The sequence below is a fragment of the Elgaria multicarinata genome, chromosome 9 (genome assembly GCF_023053635.1).
Source record: "Elgaria multicarinata webbii isolate HBS135686 ecotype San Diego chromosome 9, rElgMul1.1.pri, whole genome shotgun sequence".
NCBI classification, from domain to species: domain Eukaryota; kingdom Metazoa; phylum Chordata; class Lepidosauria; order Squamata; family Anguidae; genus Elgaria; species Elgaria multicarinata.
Genome location: NC_086179.1, coordinates 94,562,176 through 94,581,845, shown reverse-complemented (window position 1 = coordinate 94,581,845; position 19,670 = coordinate 94,562,176). Strand labels below are relative to the sequence as shown.

The 19,670-nt window shown below is 40.2% G+C and overlaps 1 protein-coding gene across 1 annotated transcript in view; it reads right to left on the bottom strand.

Moving 5' to 3' along the window:
* ATXN10 (ataxin 10) overlaps positions 1-19,670 on the bottom strand; it is a 116,321-nt gene that overhangs the window by 38,993 nt on the left and 57,658 nt on the right. The window contains exons 6-9 of the mRNA XM_063134344.1: positions 15,797-15,877; positions 7,884-8,031; positions 6,295-6,403; positions 3,170-3,339 (exon numbers count right to left, since the gene is read on the bottom strand). Coding sequence (XP_062990414.1) covers positions 3,170-3,339; positions 6,295-6,403; positions 7,884-8,031; positions 15,797-15,877 — 508 coding nt within the window. The remainder of the gene's footprint in view (positions 1-3,169; positions 3,340-6,294; positions 6,404-7,883; positions 8,032-15,796; positions 15,878-19,670) is intronic.

The following is a 19,670-nucleotide window of genomic DNA, read 5'->3' as shown; positions in this document are numbered from 1 at the left end:
TTAAACCAGTAAGTATCTAATTAACCAAAGTTTCCTGTTTCAGCAGAACCAGCTTTGGAAAAAATAATGATATGAAACAAACACAAACTAGTGTTTAATATCCCAGCTTGTTCTGAAGCTGGCAACCCTATCTTACCAGTTCAGATTAAATTGAAAACTATGGTTAATTAGCGACTTCGTAGTTTGCTGCATGGCATGAAGAGAGGAGCAAAGGGGCGCTGTGTGTGTGGGAAAGCGTGTGTATATCTTGGTTTAACAAGCTGAGATACAGTCATTGGAATGTGGACTCTGTAAGATTTCTCAGGTACCAACTATTCAGTGGCACCTTTGAACAATTTTAATTCTGCTCCTGCTACCAATCTATATAAACGCTTAGGTATGTTTCCGTAAAAGCTTCAGCTGATACAGGCTGCTAAGCAACAGTACCAACGTGTAACGACAGCTGATACAAGTGCTAAGTCTCTCGCCTGACTCCTCCGGGCTTTCCAAGGTAATCCTACCCCTCTTTCTGCCTCTTCACTCCTGCTCCCCAAGAAGGGGGTAGCGCCACGGTCCGGAGCATGAGCGAGGCACAGCTGGGGTTCTTGGTGGCCGGGTGGGAGGTCGCTTACCTGCTGCGACCCCAGGCCCCGGCCTAATCTCATGCGAGCTGGGTGGGCGGCCCAAGGCTGACAGGAACCCCAGGGAGGGGGGACACCTGCTCCCCCTCCCCCCGACCTCCCTGCCCCCCAGGTCTGCAAGACGGCACTGTATCAGCGGCCTCCAAGCAGCCCCCGCGATGGTATTTAATTAATAAACTTTAAGATATGCTACAACAGCGTATGTTACGCCGGGTACAGCTAGTATATTATTATTTTTATTTATTTATTTATATAGCACCAACAATGTACTTGGTGCTGTACAGAATATAACTAAATATATCTAAAGTAGACCAAACCTACTTTAGGGAAATATGTCCAGAATCAGCTCCATCTCAATATGCTTGGGAGAAGAAACAGAATTTCTCTGTTTAAAATACAAAAAGCAGCTGAACGGGCCTCTGAACCTGTCTAGCCAATGTACATTTCAGTGGCCAGGGAGGGGACTACAGAGGCTGTAGGATACTGCATAACCTGGCCTCTCCCTTCCCTGCCCACCAGCATGCACCTCTTTCTCCCTTTCTGACTTCTCTGATGAGGTCACAATTGCAACCTTTCTAGGGTGCCATAAGATTACTCTCTTATGGAATCTTGGTATCTCTGAAGAGGGGAAATTCCATGTTTTCAGTGCAGCCATAATTTACTTCATAGTTCAGGAACAATGAAGCCTAGAAATTTCAGAACAGGTAGCAAGTTTGCCATTCAAATTTTGGTGAAATTAAGCAGGCTTCAGGCATCTAATTCTCTAATACCAGTCTCAAAAGCACCACTCTGATCATATCAAGACTGTTGCAGGTAGTGAAATTATTATGTATAACCAAGGGCTGTGAGTATTCAGTGATCTCTCAAAATACAGAAAGTGAAGATCGTGGAATTTAGTACATAATTTGGAACTAGTGTTATACATTACCTAATTTTTTGTCCTTTTCTTCTTGTCTCTATTACAAACTATATAGCAATTCATTATCCCCTTAAGCTTACCTTAAACGTTAATACTGCTGGGACTTAGCCTTCTTTCCATTATTGAAAGGGGGGCAGGTCTCGGGTACTAAAATACTGAAATGGACAAAGACTTTTGCCATTCTTTTAGAAGTTTTATGAGGTCTAAGCAATTGATAACACTTTGTTCCTATTATCTTTTATGGGGAAAAAATCCCTCTTTAATCACAATCCAGCAGATTGTAGCTATTTTGAAACCCGTTTAACTGCTCCCTGCATTTTAAATCAGAATGCTGGTCCATCTTTTTGTTGTTGTTGCTTGATATGGATTGCCTGAATGCTAAGAAAACTCTGGCTAAATATTCTAGACAACATTATAAATGGAAAACAGAAGCAGCAATCCAACTTATTAAATTTAGATCCTTCTGTAGACATCTTTTTTTTTAATGGAATATATCCCAATGTAAAGTTCTGGGTTCAGCCATCACACAAAACAGTGAGTGTAAATTAATTCATGGTTTGACTGAAGCAAGATAGATTGCAAAGGCTCAGATTTCTATTGTTGATTGGACTAAATATTTTACTAAATTATATAAGTTCTTTGATGCTTTCTTATGTAGTTTATACAGTTCTCCCTAGCTGGGAACCAATAACTTATTTTATGGTCAAACATCTGATAAATTCCAGTAAGATCACAGGTAAACATTTCTTGCCTGCAGAACTCTTATTCTGTGGTGGGTTCCTGTTTACGTAGTTGAATTCATCAGGTTTTGTCCCTCCATGGAAAAAAATTGTCTATAGTTTATCTAATTCTTTTTAGAAGGGTGATCCCTTTCTTCCACAGAACTATAGACCAATTAGCATGCTGGACATCCTTTCTTTTTCTTAGCAACTTAAGAGGAGTGACTCTCTCTTAACAGTATTGTACATGAAGGGAAAGATGTCCTGTCATGCTTTTGATTTGTTATACTTTGTCTTATGCAAGACTTTTTGCAGTGTTTGTTGATGTATCATCAACATTTGATTCAACTGATTGGAATTGCTTGTGGGAGAAATAGTTTCATCTTGATATAGATCCTAGGTTGCTGATACTGTTTTGAAGCCTACATCAAGACACTGTTACTAAAAAATAGAGTAGGCAGGAGTGGCCTTTTGTCGGACTTAATCCCAGTTATGAAGGTGTGTATGTTGGTGGCCCTTCTTTTTAACTTGTATGTACATGATTTGGTTCATTTGTTTGAAGAACTAGATACATTTCTACCTGCCATAGAAACAGGAAGGTCAGTATTCTTTTTTATACAGATGATGTGTTTACAAAGGCCCCATTCAGAAAACACCTTAAACCATGGCTTTAACCACGTTGATTAAGCCAGAAAGCCAGGTCGTATTCAGAAGATACCTTAAACCAATAAACCATGGCTTTAACCATGGTGACTAAGGCAAAAACCCTTATTCATTGTGGTTAAAGCCATGGTTTAAGGTGTCTTCTGAACGGGGCCATTATCTTTGAAGCAAGGGTGGAATATGCTGGCAAAATTTTGCCAGAACATAATCCTTGCAGAATTTTGCAGTAGTTGCAAGTAATTTCTTACCTTGTCTTGGTTAGCCTTATTCTTGTAACATAAATTTCCGATCAAACGAATTAGATGTGATTTAAAGCCCACAGCTGGGTGACAGATTGGTTCCTGCCCCGTTGCAGAATGAGTCACGGTGAAGATATTTGCAGTCTGCTTCCCAGCAAGATGTGTAAGCTGCAAAGTATCTAAACAGAGAAAATTACAATCTTATTTTAAAAATATGAATATCATAGACATTCTAATGGCAAATTAGTTTCATTTTGGACGTATTAATCTCTAATTAGAAAGGAAATCTATTAGAATCTTACTGCAGTTGAAAGAAACACCACTAAAATCTGGAATAATCTATTCCAGTAGAATAAACCGGAAGGGTGGCACTTTGGCATTAGATAATCCTCTTTGCAGGGTCAAAAATTGCTGGAGAGACAACTGACCCCATCCAAAGGAGAGTGGCTGATTTTTGAAACTCAGGCTGCCATCTGACCTCAAAAAGAAAGAAGATGCTGGATCAGACTGAAGATCTGTCTAGTTCAGCATTTTATTCCCACAATAGATAACCAGATACCGAAGTCCACAAACAGGACATGGGTGCAATAGCACCCTTTCACTCATCTTCTCCAACAGGTGCCTCTGATGGTGGAGGTAATATACAGTCATCATGACTATCAGCCACTGATAGCCTTATCCAGCACAAATTTACTTAATCCCCTTCTAGGGCTGTCCAAGTTAGTGGTCGTCACTAAATCTTGTGGTAGCACTGAGAGAGGATGTACTTTCTACTATCTATCCTGAATCATCCAGCATTCAGCTTCACCTGGGTTCAGAGCAGAGGGGTGACATTTGTGGGTTTGGATCTAGAGTGTATCCTGTGACTCCCCTCACCCAAAAGGACATGCATTAAAAAGGAATGTTACTATCAGTTCAAACATCTATATGGGTTGCAACGTACATGTTAAAAAGCCTATCAAAAGGCAACAGCTGCAGTTGCTCAGACTGATAAACCACAATTCTAGAGGAACCTGGTTTATCATTCATGAGCAGCATGTTTGTGCACAGTGCCTTCTACTCCCACTTGGCTCCCCCAGCTGAAACAGTGGCTAATTAAGCCAGGAACTCACCAGCAAGAAAAAGCTTAGCATCGCACTCAAATCCAAGAACAGGAACTGTAAATCAAGTATAAACACTCATGTGCAATTCTCACTTGTCGGGTGAATGACAAGCCAGGATCTGGGTTAGAACATGGTGATAAGGCTTTTCTTGTTGGGTGTGTTCTTGGTTTGCTTAGCTGCTCCTGCTAGTGGTTGTGGGAAGCCATGTGGGAGTGAGAGGGCACTCATGAATGATAAATCACTGGCGGGAGAAGCCAATTTGCAATGTGTACGTTGCAACTTATTTCTTTCTGAACATATATGTTTTTGGTTTAATAAGTTGATTTATGCTCAGTTTCAAGCAATTTCAGCCACCTAGGTGGCTGAAATTGCTTGAAACTGAGCATAAATCAACTTATTAAACCAAAAATATATATGTTCAGAAAGAAATAATTTGCAAAGTTTCTGTAGGTGACATTCTAAGCCAAGTCCTAAATTCACTAGTTCAATTAAGGCTAGTGTAATGGCTTAGATACTGATGGTGTCCTGTAGTTAACTAACACGTAAAGTACAAGGTTAAATTAAGTTTGTAACATGCATAGAAGGTCGGTGTGAATCATTTTATACTTACTGGCTAGAAAAGTGTGGGAACTTTAATAATATTAACATATGGTTTCAATGTTCTATGCGATGCTGTGTTTAATTAGCCAGGTATAACAGAACTAGTTTTGGAAAAGCTATTGGTGTCAAAATTAGGAAAAGTGATTATTAATCTCTAAACATACAGGCAGACTCCTTTGCACTGAAAGTGATAAACACTGCTCAGGGTGAAACTTTAAGAGATTATTGTTTAGTTATCTGCTGGGCTACAACTGAGAAGAAATGCAATGGATGCCTTTGGACCATAGTAAACATTTTTAAAAGCATATTATCTTATAATTTCCAAGCCAGAAGGAATTACAGCTCTGACTAATAGTAGTAATCGTTCTCAAATGGCACGCTCCCCCACCCCACCGGGAATTCTGCTGCTGGAGCCTTTAAGAACGTCACTAGAATGAGAGAGGGGGGCATGGGAGAGTTCACCGGCGGCCTGCATAATGCTTGCACAGTATATGTAAAGTTGGGGTATGGCAGGACTCCATTCACAGCCAATCTCACAGTCTCTGATTGCTGATGACTTTGGGGGATTTAGTCCTATTTATGTTGGATATTGACAGGTTTCTGTTATGGTTTTAATCACAACACTACTACTAAAAACAATATAAAAGGCCAAGATTAATAGATGTGTTTTGACACCTTTTCTAAAAGCAAAGAGAGGGGAAATCGATTGTAACTCCAAGGGGAGTGCACCCCACCATTCTGGAGTGACAGTGGAGAAAGCCCTCTGGCGCCTACCTATTAAGCATGTCTCTACAAATGGCAGTATCCTCAGGAAGGCCTTCATCCTGGCTGTAATGACATGCAAACTGCCAGTTTCCCCCTGGGGATTCTGGGACTTATACTGACCCTTCTAGCTGACCCTTGAGTCAGACCATAAACTGCTTTTAAAAGTTCCCCAGATTTGCATGTGGCAAAGGGGGTGCTCCTAAACAACAAACCAAACCCAAAATTCTCTTGCTTATATAGAACCATCTGGATCCCAGCCGCTGATAGCACTGCTGAGAAGAAATATAAAGGACTGAAGAAAATCCAAAGGAAGTCTTGGGTAGGTAAAACGAACAACAAGCAAAAACAGTATGGCAGCAAAAAAAGATTCTGGAATTTTTTTGGTTTTGTCTGTTGTCCGGTTTTGTTTGTATTTTATGCTTTTTATGGTTTAAAATTTTGGATATTTGTTTTTAATGTTCACTGTTTTTAAGTTTTGTAAACTGCCCAGAAAGCTTTGGCTATGGGGCAATATGTAAATAATAATAACAACAACAACAACCATTTTCTGTTGTTGTTTTCAACATAACTGCCACCCGTCCACTGTTTAATATATTTCCAAGAAAAACACAAAGCAGTACTGTCATTAAGCTACTATAGTTTTAAAAGTATGGATTTCCAACTTACTGACAGCCGTCTTGAGCAAATCAGGACATGCCTGCAAACACTCCAGTTGTCCAGTATTCGATGTCATTTCGCAAAGAACATCAAGAAGCCGAATTGTGACTAGCGCTTCCTATGAGAAGTAGGCTACCAGTTTGAAATCACACAAAGAAGGTTCCCCCATCCCATAAATATTAAACTGCAATCAAAATATCAAAAATTCAGTATCTTAAGAATCTCAGTGTTCATTTTTTTAAAACAGAAATTTCTAGCCCCTTTGGCTGCAAAGGTAGGAGCAATGGCTACTGAAATCGCAAGAGCCAGAAAAGTATCTGTGTTCAAAAAACCACACATAATTCACTACAAACTATACATCAGCAAAATGTCAGAAAACTAGTTTGTGTGGCAATACTGCAAGTAGCTGCAGAGATGTACTATGAAACATTTCTGTAGTACACTGACCCAATGCCTTCATACACATAGAATCATAGAATAGTAGAGTTGGAAGGGGCCTATAAGGCCATCGAGTCCAACCCCCTGTTCAATGCAAGAATCCACCCTAAAGCATCCCTGACAGATGGTTGTCCAGCTGCCTCTTGAAGGCCTCTAGTGTGGGAGAGCCCACAACCTCCCTAGGTAACTGGTTCCATTGTCATACTGCTCTAACAGTCAGGAAGTTTTTCCTGATGTCCAGCTGATACCATAGACTCACCCTGATTCAGATATCTCACATGGAAAATGGGCTCATTCATTCCTATTCTTTTCAACAGAGAAAGCTCCATGGCTACACAGGGATATTCACATTTATTTTTAGAAACTTAAACGTCTACTGCTCTACCCAACAAAGATGACTTACATGGTGTGCATAGCGTAGCTCCCTCCCTTGAGTTGAATGAGGAAACCTACAGGCACAGGAGAGCCAGAGAGCTCTAGATTAAGGCCATTTATTCCAGGATAATATCGAAGTCGTCCCTACTGGGCCACATGATGCACAGCTGATCCCGCTGTGATCTTGGGTCGACCCCTCAGTTATTGAGGAATATCGCTGACGACTTTTGTTACATTTTTTCCATCTCTCTCGCTACACTCTCTAAGTCCACAGCTGGTGGGCTGTTCGCGAAGCTCTTGCTGTTCGGCGTGGGCTCCTGGCTCAGCAAACAGCCAATCAGCTGTCAGGGGCGTGGCCATGGGCATTGGCGTGTTTCATCATCGAGGTCTTTTTTAAAAAACAACCACCCATACATATCTCTGCGCAGGACCACTTTTTCGACACAGTACCTATCCCTCTGTGTTGCTGTGTATCTGTGCTGGTGCACATCTCTCAGGAGTCTTTTTTTTAAAAAAAAAATCCATGCCCCATAGCCATCTGCCTAGTTCCATCCAGTTCTGCCGATACTCATTCGGAACCGCCATAATGCGGCACACATTCTCCTGCAATGGCTCTCCTTTAATTGCGAGAAAAATCGGTGGCGTGTGCCCCGTGAGACCTGTTCGTGGAAGCTGGGAACCCTCACAATAATCCCTCCTCTATTGCGAAAGGGCTGTAAGTGTAGATTAGGCCTAGGTGTCATTTCATATTTACAACACCTGATTATAACACTTGAGAATCTTACCTTATCAGCATCATTTGCCACAGAAGCCAATTTCAGCACAGCTTGACATTTCTCCTCAAAACAGCATGCAAGAAATCTGGCGATTTCTTCACTCGTAACTGAAACATTTTCACTGATTTCTGATAATATTAATTCTAATAACATAGTCCTGGAATGAAAAACACACACACTTTGCCTATAGACATTGACAGAGTTTAGGGTAATGGAAGATTGCATGGACAGTGCAGCCAAAATCAGTATCAATAGAGGTTGGAATAATCATGGCCCATGTAATGATTGGAACAGTCTAGAGCACTGACATTTAACCTTTCCAGACCCTAGGACTGTCTTAAACCCCAATCTGCAATATGGATCCACTTTTTAAAATATTTAATATTAGTATGGTATTCTTCCGCCACATATTTGTGTGTGTTACATGATATGTACATTTCATACACATGCATACTCCTTTTTTTTTTAGCTCTCTCTCTCTTTCTGTCAGTATCTCTCCTTTCAACTTATTTTTCCCTTTCTTTCCCCCAAATTGGTACAATCATCTTAGGTAAAGGTGGCAATTTGGCCAATGGTACAACAATCTTTAGCAGAGGACCAATCATGAAGAAGAAACTTCAGATTTTGTTGCAGCTTTATTTCATTTTATAATTCTAGCAGTACTTTTGGAAAAGAAATAGCAGATGACATTTTAAGCCCACCAAGAATCTGATATAAACAAAAGAGTACCATTTAGGAGGGGAAAATCAATTCGCATAATTTGTTGGTTCCTTTTATGAACCATAACAGTTAAAAGAACCATTCCCTGATAGGAGGAATTGCTCAATTTTTCTACTATTAAACAAGCTGGCTACTATCAAAAGGTTAACAGTATTTTTTTTCTTTGCTTGGTAAATCCATTATGTAATTTTTTGATCCTTGTTATTTAATTACTAATTTATTTATTACATTTTTATACCGCCCAATAGCCGAAGCTCTCTGGGCGGTTCACAAAAATTAAAACTATAATAAAACAACCAACATGTTAAAAGCACAATTACAAAATACAGTATAAAAAGCACAACCAGGATAAAACCACGCAGCAAAATTGATATAAGATTAAAATACAGAGTTAGAACAGTAAAATTTAAATTTAAGTTAAAATTAAGTGTTAAAATACTGAGAGAATAATTATTTGTATAACTTGAACATGTATAACTCCATAACATTTGATATAAGTCTACAAGGGAGTCATGTGCTCCCTGTAACTGGTCTCAGTCAACAGTCTGGCTGCAGCATTTTCAATGATCTGAAGTTTCTGAACAGTCTTAAAGGCAGCCCCTTAGAGAGCATGTTATAGTAGTCCAAATTGGATGTAACTAAGGCATGCATGACCATGGCCAGATCAGAAATGGTCACGGTTGGGACACTAGCCTCAGCTATGTAAACACACTCCTGACCACCACTGGAACCTGAGCATCCAAGTTCAGAGCTGAGTCCAGGAGTACATCCAAACTGCATGCCTGAGTCTTCAGAAGAAGTGCAAGTCCATCCAGCACAGGTTGAGACCCTATTCCATGATTTGCCTTTCAACTAACCAGTAGCACCACTGTCTTGTATGGATTAAGCTTCAATTTGTACGCCCTCATCTAATCCATTACTAATAGAAACCAATTTAGAACTAGACCAGCTTCCATGAATTTAGATGGAAACAAGAGAGAGAGAGAGAGAGTTGGCCATTATCAACACCGAACCCAAAACTCTGGACAATCTCTCCCAATGATTTCATGTATTAAATAGCATAGGGAATAAATTGGAACCTTGAGGACACCATAGGCCAATAGCCATGGCACTGCAGGAATCCCCCAATATCATGTTCTGAAATTGCCCCTCCAAGAAGAACTGGAGCCACTGTATAATGGTACCTTCCAATCCCATTTCAGACAAATGTCTTAGAAGGATACCATAGTCAAAGGTATTGAAGGCCACTGAGAGGTCCATCAGAACCAACAGAGAGGTCCTGCAGAACCCCCTGTCCAGTTCCCAGTTTAGATTGCCCCCCAAGGTGAAAAAAACCAGCCTCTGTCGTATGACCTGGCCTGAGGCCACACTGAAATGCATCTAGATAATCCAAGTAATCCAGAATTCCCTGGAGTGGAGAAGCCATGACATGCTCCATTGACCTGCCCCCTTCGAGAAATGAGCATTTGTGCTCAGATCAGGAAGCGCTAAATCACGGTTGTGCAAACAGTGAGGGGCCACTTGCACAGCAGAATCAGCAGTCACTGGTCATTATTTTGGTTTTATCCCGATTTACATTACACAATCACTGTAGCCCACTGTGGCTTATATAAACCACAGTGGGTTGCTGCATGGGCTGGTGGCTGTTCTGAATATTTAAGTCATGGCAGGCTGTGTCTTATCATTTGCGAACTCGCCAAAGAAGGCATATGCGAGGGTGAAACAACCATCACATAACCCGTGGGCTGTGTTACCCTCTCATAAGCCACCCTCACAAGCAACACGATAAACCACAGTGACTGACATCCATGACTGCCACCAGGCACCACAAGCCACGGTGGGCTGCAGCGATTACCAAATCTGGTCTAGAATTAAACTATAAATGACATCAAATGAAAAAATACACAATTGACTGAGCAGGATGTTCAAAAGGCAGCATAATGTCATCTACATAGACAGCTCTTTATTAAGTCATGTCCAGCTTTCGCACCTTTCATTTTATTTACCCAGATTGCTATTGCTTAACACAGCCTTTCTCAACCTGAGGCGCTCCAGATGTGTTGGACTACAACTCCCAGAATGCCCCAGCCAGCTCTGGCTGGGGCATTCTGGGAGATGCAGTCCAACACATCTGGAGCGCCCCAGGTTGAGAAAGGCTGTTAACAGTTCTACAGTCAATGCGAATAAAAAGGTGAGGACAGACAAACTTGTCATGTTCTTCCGATCAATGAAAAGGAGGTTTAGGTATATAGATTAACATTACAGGTAGAGGAAATAGAACTAACATTATAAAAATTTAAAGTATTTTCATTAGTTTACCAATTGTACTAGTTTAAAAAACTGTACACTGTGTATGGATACTCTACTAAAATTTACTTTAATCATCGAATTTCAGCACCGAAGTTCAGTTTTATTCTTGCTTTTTGAAGAAGCACGTTTTTGTACAATAAGACTGTGTTACTTGCAATGTAAGTCTAACTTAAGTCCCATTAATTTCAATGGGTCTACTCTAAGTAGCACTAATATTGCCTAGAACCCTACGTCACTATACCACAATTGAATGTTACTGAAAAACAGAAGATTCTACTGCTATTCTTTTTTGCTCTAAGAAACCTCCCTTTACAGAGCACACTCAAGGTCTGCTCAGCATTTTCTGTCAATATAATATTTGCAATTCAGATGTGAGTACTGACATTTAAGAAGTAACTGTAAATTTGTATTTCAAGTACCACACATATATTTAATTCCCCAGACATGTTGACAAATTATGGGAAGGAGAGATATTTTTCTGCAAATGATCAAGGGCACCAATAGAACAAACCCTGGAAAATGTACCAAGACAAGAAGCTCTTATGGCTTTCATCAAATTCCCCATAGTCATCAACAAAGAAATAAGGCGTTATTCCAAATAAAGTCTGCTTAAAACTGATAGTAGATTGTCATTAATTTAGGCAACTGGGACTATTCCAAGATCCTCTAACATGAACATCTCTTCTATAGGATTTAATAAATCAGTGAGGCCAAGCAATAAAACAGTTTTTAGCTTGCAGGATAAAGCAGAGGACCATGCTCATGACAACTTCAGAAGTTGTCAACAGAGCTGCTGACTATCTCCAACCTCAACAAACAGACACAAATGTCTTGTGAGAACGAACAGCCAAATGTGGGACAATGATGTTCATCTGCACTTCAGAGAGCAACAATATTCACATTGCCCTTATAATTAAAAAAAATTATTTACATTGCCCTTTTAATGACAGTACAAATGTATTCAAGCAACATTATATACTCAGGTTAGTCGGAGAGACATCCACCATGTAAGTTGAGCAGCAAGGCTGCTGCAGTACTGAAAAAAGGCCCAGCAGTTCAAACAGCCCTGACAAAATCTATTTTCACATTCAATAGACATCACTATAATTAGGGTGACCATATGAAAAGGAGGACAGGGCTCCTGTATCTTTAACCGTTGCATAGAAAAGGGAATTTTATCAGGTGTCATTTGTATGCATGCAGCACCTGGTGAAATTCCCTCTTCATCACAACAGTTAAAGCTGCACTACAGTGACCACATACAAAAGAGGGCAGGGGTCCTGCAACTTTAATTGTTGTGATGAAGAGGGAATTTCACATGGCACCTGCTGAAATTCCCCTTTCTATACAACTGTTAAAGATACAGGAGCCCTGTCCTCCTTTCCATATGGTCAGCCTAGGCCTATGGAGAGAGCTGGACATTGAGAAATATCTTGAAAGTTGTAAATATTAACATCATTCAACAGTATAATTAGTGAAGTAAATTGTCTATTTTTTAAAGAGGGAACCCATTATTTTTCTGCATGTATCTTTTTCTTTAAAAAACAAACAAACCTGTTTACAGAACGTGTTTGGAAGATCCATCTTACTGTAGGAAGTGGCATTCGCATCTATTTGTTAAGGTCAAGCTACTTTCCAACCAACCTAAATACCACATCTGTCCTTTTCTAGCCATATGACTCAGTCAGCTGCAAAGGACACCTAAGTAACCCTGTCACTCTTGTGGTGAATTGTACCCCTTTTTTGTCTCCGTATGAGACAGTGAGTCTCCTATGGTCTAGTTTACAAAGTCACGTTTTGGACCAACTAATGACCATCAGAAAATTTTATTGGCACTAAAGCCCATTTTGCAAGCTTGGTCTGTGCACACAGAGACAATGTACACACTCTGCCTTTTTAAAAACATATTTTTTAAAAATGAGGTCTATAATGAGGTTTTATACTACAAAGACTAATATACTCTTACCAATATTCTTACTTGATTTTATCTTCTTCCATTGCGCTACATATACAAAAGAAAAGTCTCTACTTTCAACATAAGTGAACAATAAAAGAAACTAATTAAGCCTGTGGACAACAGCTGCCACCAGCAAAAACTCAAGCTACAGGTAGCTTATAAAGTAGCTTTATGAAATACTGAAGCAATTTCTGTGGTCATTAGCAAGGCTTCAACATGTAGAGAAAACAGATTGCATTTATTTTAAAATTCTTTGTTGCCATTCAGTATAAATATCCTTAGGATGACTTATACAGCAAAAATATATAACAAGCTAACATTGAGAAGCATAAACAGATAAAAACTGGCAGCCATAAAATAACCCACAGTTTAATAATAAAAAACTTGGAAAGTGAAAATGGTTTTGCCTTGTGCCAAATTGATAACAAACTAAGTGCCAGATGTAGAGTGACCATATGGAAAGGAGGACAGGGCTCCTGTATCTTTAACAGTTGTACTGAAAAGGGAATTTCAGCAGGTGTCATTTGTATATATGGAGAACCTGGTGGAATTTCCTCTTCATCGCAACAGTTAAAGCTGCAGGTGCCCTGCCCTCTTTTAAATCTGGTCACTCTAGTATGGCTCCTGCAGCTTTAAATGTTGTGATGAAGAGGGAATTTCACCAGGTTCTCCATATATACAAACGACACCTGCTGAAATTCCCTTTTCTCTGCAACTGTTAAAGCTACAGGAGCCCTGTCCTTCTTTTCATATGGTCACCCTAGCCAGTTGGGTCTCTCTAGAGGGAGGATTTTCTCTCTAGTCACCATTCACCTCACTTCTGATGGTGGAGACATTCCGTGGAGGGTCTCAGATGCTGATGACAGCGAATGGGCAGGGTGAATGTAAGTAGATGTTTTTCAGGTAGCCTGCTCCCAAGCAGTGCAGGATTTTAAAAGTAAGCACCAGCCGTTTAAATTGTACTTGGAACGATGCCTGGCCACTGAAAGTTTAGGAGGCACCTGCTAATGTTTTGCTGGCTAGGCACAAGACATTCAAGATCCATTCTGAATCCCCAACTCTTTGGAATGCAGAAACAGCTGGATCCTAAAGGCTGAAACAGTGGCTCATCTTTCTCAATTAACCTTAATGTCCACATATATTTTCTGCCCCAAACATGGCTTCATCAAAGCCCCCATCACCTAACTTTAGAAGCCAGGGAGGCATCCACCCAACCACTGTCATCTACCCCTTTGCAATTCAAAGCTTTCTTATACTGCTGTGTAACACCTGTACTCACCTCAATCAATCATACCATTAGATTATCATTAGTTTCGGATATAACTGCATAGGAGGCCTTGTTCTGTTTACAGCTGTAGGTAACTTCATCAAGACTCCTTTTGTGCAAAATTGTATTTAAGTTGTGCCTCAGCTGTTAGAAATTAGAAAGTCCTTTCTCTATTATAAAACCCTGAACATTCTGCCAATCTATTTGTCCAGGACACCAGTCTGGTCCAAAAAGCAGACAATAAACCAATCCTGAGCTAAAATCAATTTGGCTCCCTGCCTCATCTACTTGAGATCACGATTTCCAATTAATCACTTCCATTTCCTAATGTCAAACCTGCAATAGTTAGATCCCAAGATCTACACCACAATAAGTGTTAAACATAGTTTTTGTTATTTCTGCGACGAACTTAAAAGAGTTCAGAGAAAAATAAGGCCGTGATCTCAAAAGAGTGTATCTTGCTCACCACCTATAAATTGCATCGTATCTTCTTTTCGTTTGCTTTTTTCTACACTGAGTATATGTTTATTTATTTATTTATCATATTTATACCCCGCTCCTCAGCCAAAAAAGGCTCTCGGAGCGGCTTACACTTAGCAAAAAAGACAGTCCCTGCCCTCAGGCTTACAGTCTAATAAAGACATGACACACAAGGAAAAGGAGTTCAGGAGGGAAGAGGTAAAGAGAGAGAGAAATTAAGTGGACTGGGAAAAGGGCTGATGGGATTGTCCTGCTCCCGAAGGAGGGGAGTCCAACTGGAGCAGGCCCCAATGAGTCCTCAGCATGCTCCTGTCCCCTCGGTCTTTCTTCTTCCCCACAGGGCCAAGATGGCAGTTTGCCCTGTGGGGGTGGGGGAAGAGTCCAACAGGAGCAGGCCCCGATGTTTCCTCGGCCTGCTCCTGTCCCCTATGTCTTTCTTCTTCCCCACAGGGCCAAGATGGCAGTTCGCCCTGTGGGGGTGGGGGAAGAGTCCAACAGGAGCAGGCCCCGATGTTTCCTCGGCCTGCTCCTGTCCCCTCGGTCCTTCTTCTTCCCCACAGGGCCAAGATGGCAGTTTGCCCTGTGGGGGTGGGGGAAGAGTCCAACAGGAGCAGGCCCCGATGTTTCCTCGGCCTGCTCCTGTCCCCTCGGTCTTTCTTCTTCCCCACAGGGCCAAAATGTGTGAGCATGAGTGTGTGTATGTGTGTGTGTACACACATACATCACTGAAGGCAAACATGTTCATTATGCACTAGTTTTGCTATTGGGTGAAGCACATCTGAACTTATTTTGTGCATATCTGCTTTGTATTTCTTCTTTTCCTCATAGCTATTAAATGATGGCACTAGTTGGACCATATAATACAACAGGGTGTGGTGCTCTTATGAAATCAAGGCAAAAGCATGAAATCTTGTCTTTATTCTCTCTGTATGTGTGTGTGTGTGTGTGTGTAATTCTTTACAAAGTAAGAGCGCCAACCTGGATTCTGCAACTCCTATCTAAATCCCTGCCAGTTGTGGCTAAATTGTAATGTTAACCAACCAATTTAAAACCATTACTGACATAGAAACATGTATTTAGAGATTCTGTGCCAACTATGAAACCACACAGTTTTTTTTCAAATCATGTGAACAGGATACTCTATATGGAATGCTAAATGCTAAAACCCACATTGGTTTTTGGGGTTACCTTTCTTGATTGCTCAGTTTGGCATACATGGCTTTGACCAACTCCGGGCACTTCAGCAAATGGTTGGTAACGACCAAGAACCTGAAAAGAGGGGGGAAAACTGCTCTTGGTTACAAGAAAACTGCAAAGTTAACTTACTCTTTGCTGTATTAATTTAGTTTACACTAGTGTTTTACAATAGTTTGTCACTAGCCAAGTTACATTTCTACCAGTACCTGCTAAACTATAAGCAGCCAACAAAATTACAAATTTGACATACCTTTTTTTTTGCTGCCATGCAAAAGTGTCATAGTTAATCCTTTAAAAAAAATTAGTCTATCAATATATTCACTAATTATGAAGGTCAACAGTCAACCATTTGAGAGCTTCTTACAACATTAAGGCTATTACTTACATGAGAATAAGTACCACTGAACCCAATGGGATTACTTCTGAGTAGACGTACATAAAGGAGCAGACTCCTTGAGACTGAGCGCTTCATATAGTTTTTTTTTGCAGTGCACTATACCTTGCTATCCTTGACTAGCACGATCCAGCTCCCATTTACAAGTAGCAAACCTGGTTGAGGAAGAAGAGGACTGGCGAACAGAAGGGCTCAGAGCCAAGCTACATGCCATCTGCAAGTGGCAGCGCCACTTGCAGATGGCATGTAGCTTGGCTCTGAGCCCTTCTGTTCGCCAGTCCTCTTCTTTCTACCAAAAGGCAAGGTCTTTTCCAGAGCAGTGCTTATTTTGTGATACTACATAAATGCATTGAGAGTATTTCCTGCACCCACAAATGTGGAATAGGTGTGAGGAAACCCACAACTTGGAGTAAGTGTTCCTGAATGAAAAGGAGGAGAATTCAGCAAAGAATGAAACCCTTTTGGCAGCATCCTGATAGTATGTGCAGGGAGTGCCACGGCATCGAAACAACTAAATTGAACTGAATTCTGTGATCCCCCACTTGTGGTTCCATGCACAGAGGCGCTATATTTATATTTGTAAACCTCCCAGAGAGCTTCGGCTATGGGGCGGTATATAAATGCAATAAATAGCTAAATAAATAATGCAACATGGCCAAGCTTTTAAAATAAGAATGAGTAGGGTCACCAGATGTGCTCTGTTCAGACCACACCCACCTGCTGTGCATGGTCCATTCAAAAATTAATTTTTTTCCTGGCTTTCTGAGAGAGAGAGAGAGATTGAGAGAGAGTCAGTCCTTGTAGAATACCAGCATTGCCTTGGAGAATTGCTTCTACAGATGTTAAGTATCTGTTGCTTCACTAGAATTAAAGAACGTGGGTTTTTTTTCCAATGGACAATAGCTCTCAAAGCCTCACTTGCCATTGGAACCTGCAACATGTGGAAGAACTGCAATTTTCCAGAAACTAAAACAAATTTGTCCTTTGGCGAGTACATTTAGTAGCAAGGAAGAAAAATATCCTAAGTTACTAAGGAAAAAAGGATTTCCAAACCATCAGAGCACTGAAGAATACTGTTACACTTAGCTGAAGAATACTTTACACATTATGCCAAGGCAGAAACAATTTCACAATTCTCTTTTCAAAATTTTCCTCACAGCCCCTAGCCACAGCAATTGTGTTTTCTATTTTTACTTAGCTCCACAAGTTAAAACAACAGACAAAGTGGGTTTGGGAAACATGTAGAAATATTGTTTCAAGAAGCAGCTATATCCAGGCATACTTATTCCAAATAAGAATGAACAAATGTCAAGTAGGAAAGCACAATTTTCTTTCCCCCCCCCCCCTCACCCCAGTCTCCCCTTGCCAAATACCTCTGATAGAGGTCTGTTCTTTGGCCTCTACAAATATACTACTGGTCAGAGTAGCCGTGCAAGCTCACAAGAGTGTAAGAAGAAACACATCAAACCAAGGATCCATCTAGTCCAGTATTCTGCTCACACAGTGTCTCCCTAACTACTTTCTCCACACCAGGCATAATTTTGTACACTTCTATCACGTCTCCCATTACTCACCTTTTCTCCAAGCTAAACAATCCCAACTGTTGTAACCTTTCCTCATAGGAGAGTTGCTCAAGCCCCTTGATCAATTTGCTTTTTTCCAACTCTACAATACCCTTTTTGAAGTGCATTGACCAGAACTGTACACAATATTCCAAGTCTTGCCACACAATAAGTTTGTGTAAGGACAGTATAATACTGGTAGTTTTATTTTCAAATCCTCTCCTAAACTCCTCTGCTTCAGTTAGGACGGCGCTATTTAGTTGATTAGCTGGTTATACTAATCCATTAAAATCTTTTTTCTTAAAAAAATACTTCTAATTCAAGTACTCAAATCTATAGACGTATGTTAGAAGACACATTTCCCATTCTCTTACATGTTGGAGGGAATGCATGATGGCCCTTGCTATAACGTATTTATGTATTATTTAAAAAATACAATATACTTTCTAAGAATAATAATTTTTAATATGCAAAATTATGCATCTCATTATGATTCATATGATTAACAAACTAGTATTTTATTTATTTATTTATTTATTGCATTTCTATACCGCCCAATAGACAGCCCTAAATCCAATCCCTAAAGCCACACCCATAGCATTTCTAAAATAAATGGCTTTGGTTAGGATGCATTACAATTTAGTTCCAAAGCATTTTTCCCATCCCAGACACTTTTGCAGGTTCAAAGTTTAAAATAGATAACATATGGCATCCTATGTTTTCCATTCTACAGACAGTAGCTTCCAAGACACAGCACTCTTCTCTGCTGTTGATTAGAACAAACCAAAATAGAGAAATAAATCTGACTTCTTAAAGACTTTTCAATTTTCCAGTGCCTAAGGCATGACTTTTGAGTTGCTTGTGTGTAAAGAACAGTTGTTTTATTTATTTTTAAAAAAACAACTCTTGAGAAGTGCAATCAGATCACTTTACACTACAGTTCATGACAAACCCATCTTATTTCTGCTATCTCCTCTTCCACTGGTGAGGAAAACACATGAGTAGATAACCACAGTAATGATTATAGGGCCAAGATAGTAAACAGAGTAGGAGAAGCTGGGTAGATTAAACTTTAATGTTTAATTTTATATATGAATGATTTGGCACAACATGAAATGCACAAAATCTATCCTCAGTCAGCATTGCAACTCATCCACAAAGGTTCCTTGCCTCAGATATCTATATATCTATAGATGACACCTATGCTAGTCATTATAAGAATAGTCATTATAAGTCATTATAAGACCTTGCGGCCTTATAATGAGTAAATCATTGCTCTATCTAGCTCAGTGCTACCTACTTTACTTGTTACAAGCTCTCCAGGGTTTCAGCTAGGAGTCCTTCCCAGCCCTGTTACCTGAGATCATTTCAACTGAATATATCATGAATTGAATCTAGAATCTTTAGATACGGAGAACATTCTACACCTGACCTATTTACTATTCTGTATCACATTTGGTCTGAAATGGGGTGAGTGTGAGAGAGGAAGAAATCGTTTCTTCGGTTCACAAAAGCTTTCCTGCTCAAGGCAATACTTACATGCTACAGGATAGCAGAAACGTGATTGCTTTCAAGTATGGTCTAGGTGTGCCTGTCAACAGGCACAGCACTTCATCTGTCCATCTTTTGGGGGTGGAACCTAATACTGGAGCAGATGTTTACAGCCCACTTTACTCAGTAGTTACCTCACAACCCTAAGCTCAGCATTGCCGCCATAGGAAGCTGTGCAAGGATGAGAGCTTTAAGATTCATGCAAGTATGAATCTTAAAAGATCTGTTTGGTCTTAAGAGCAGGGCCAAAAGATTTCTAAGGAGACAATGTTAAATTGTTTTGTGTCTTAAAAGGGGAGCACGGTAATGTTTCCCAGATGTGTGGTCACCTGTTTGACTTACCTCAAACCTTACAATT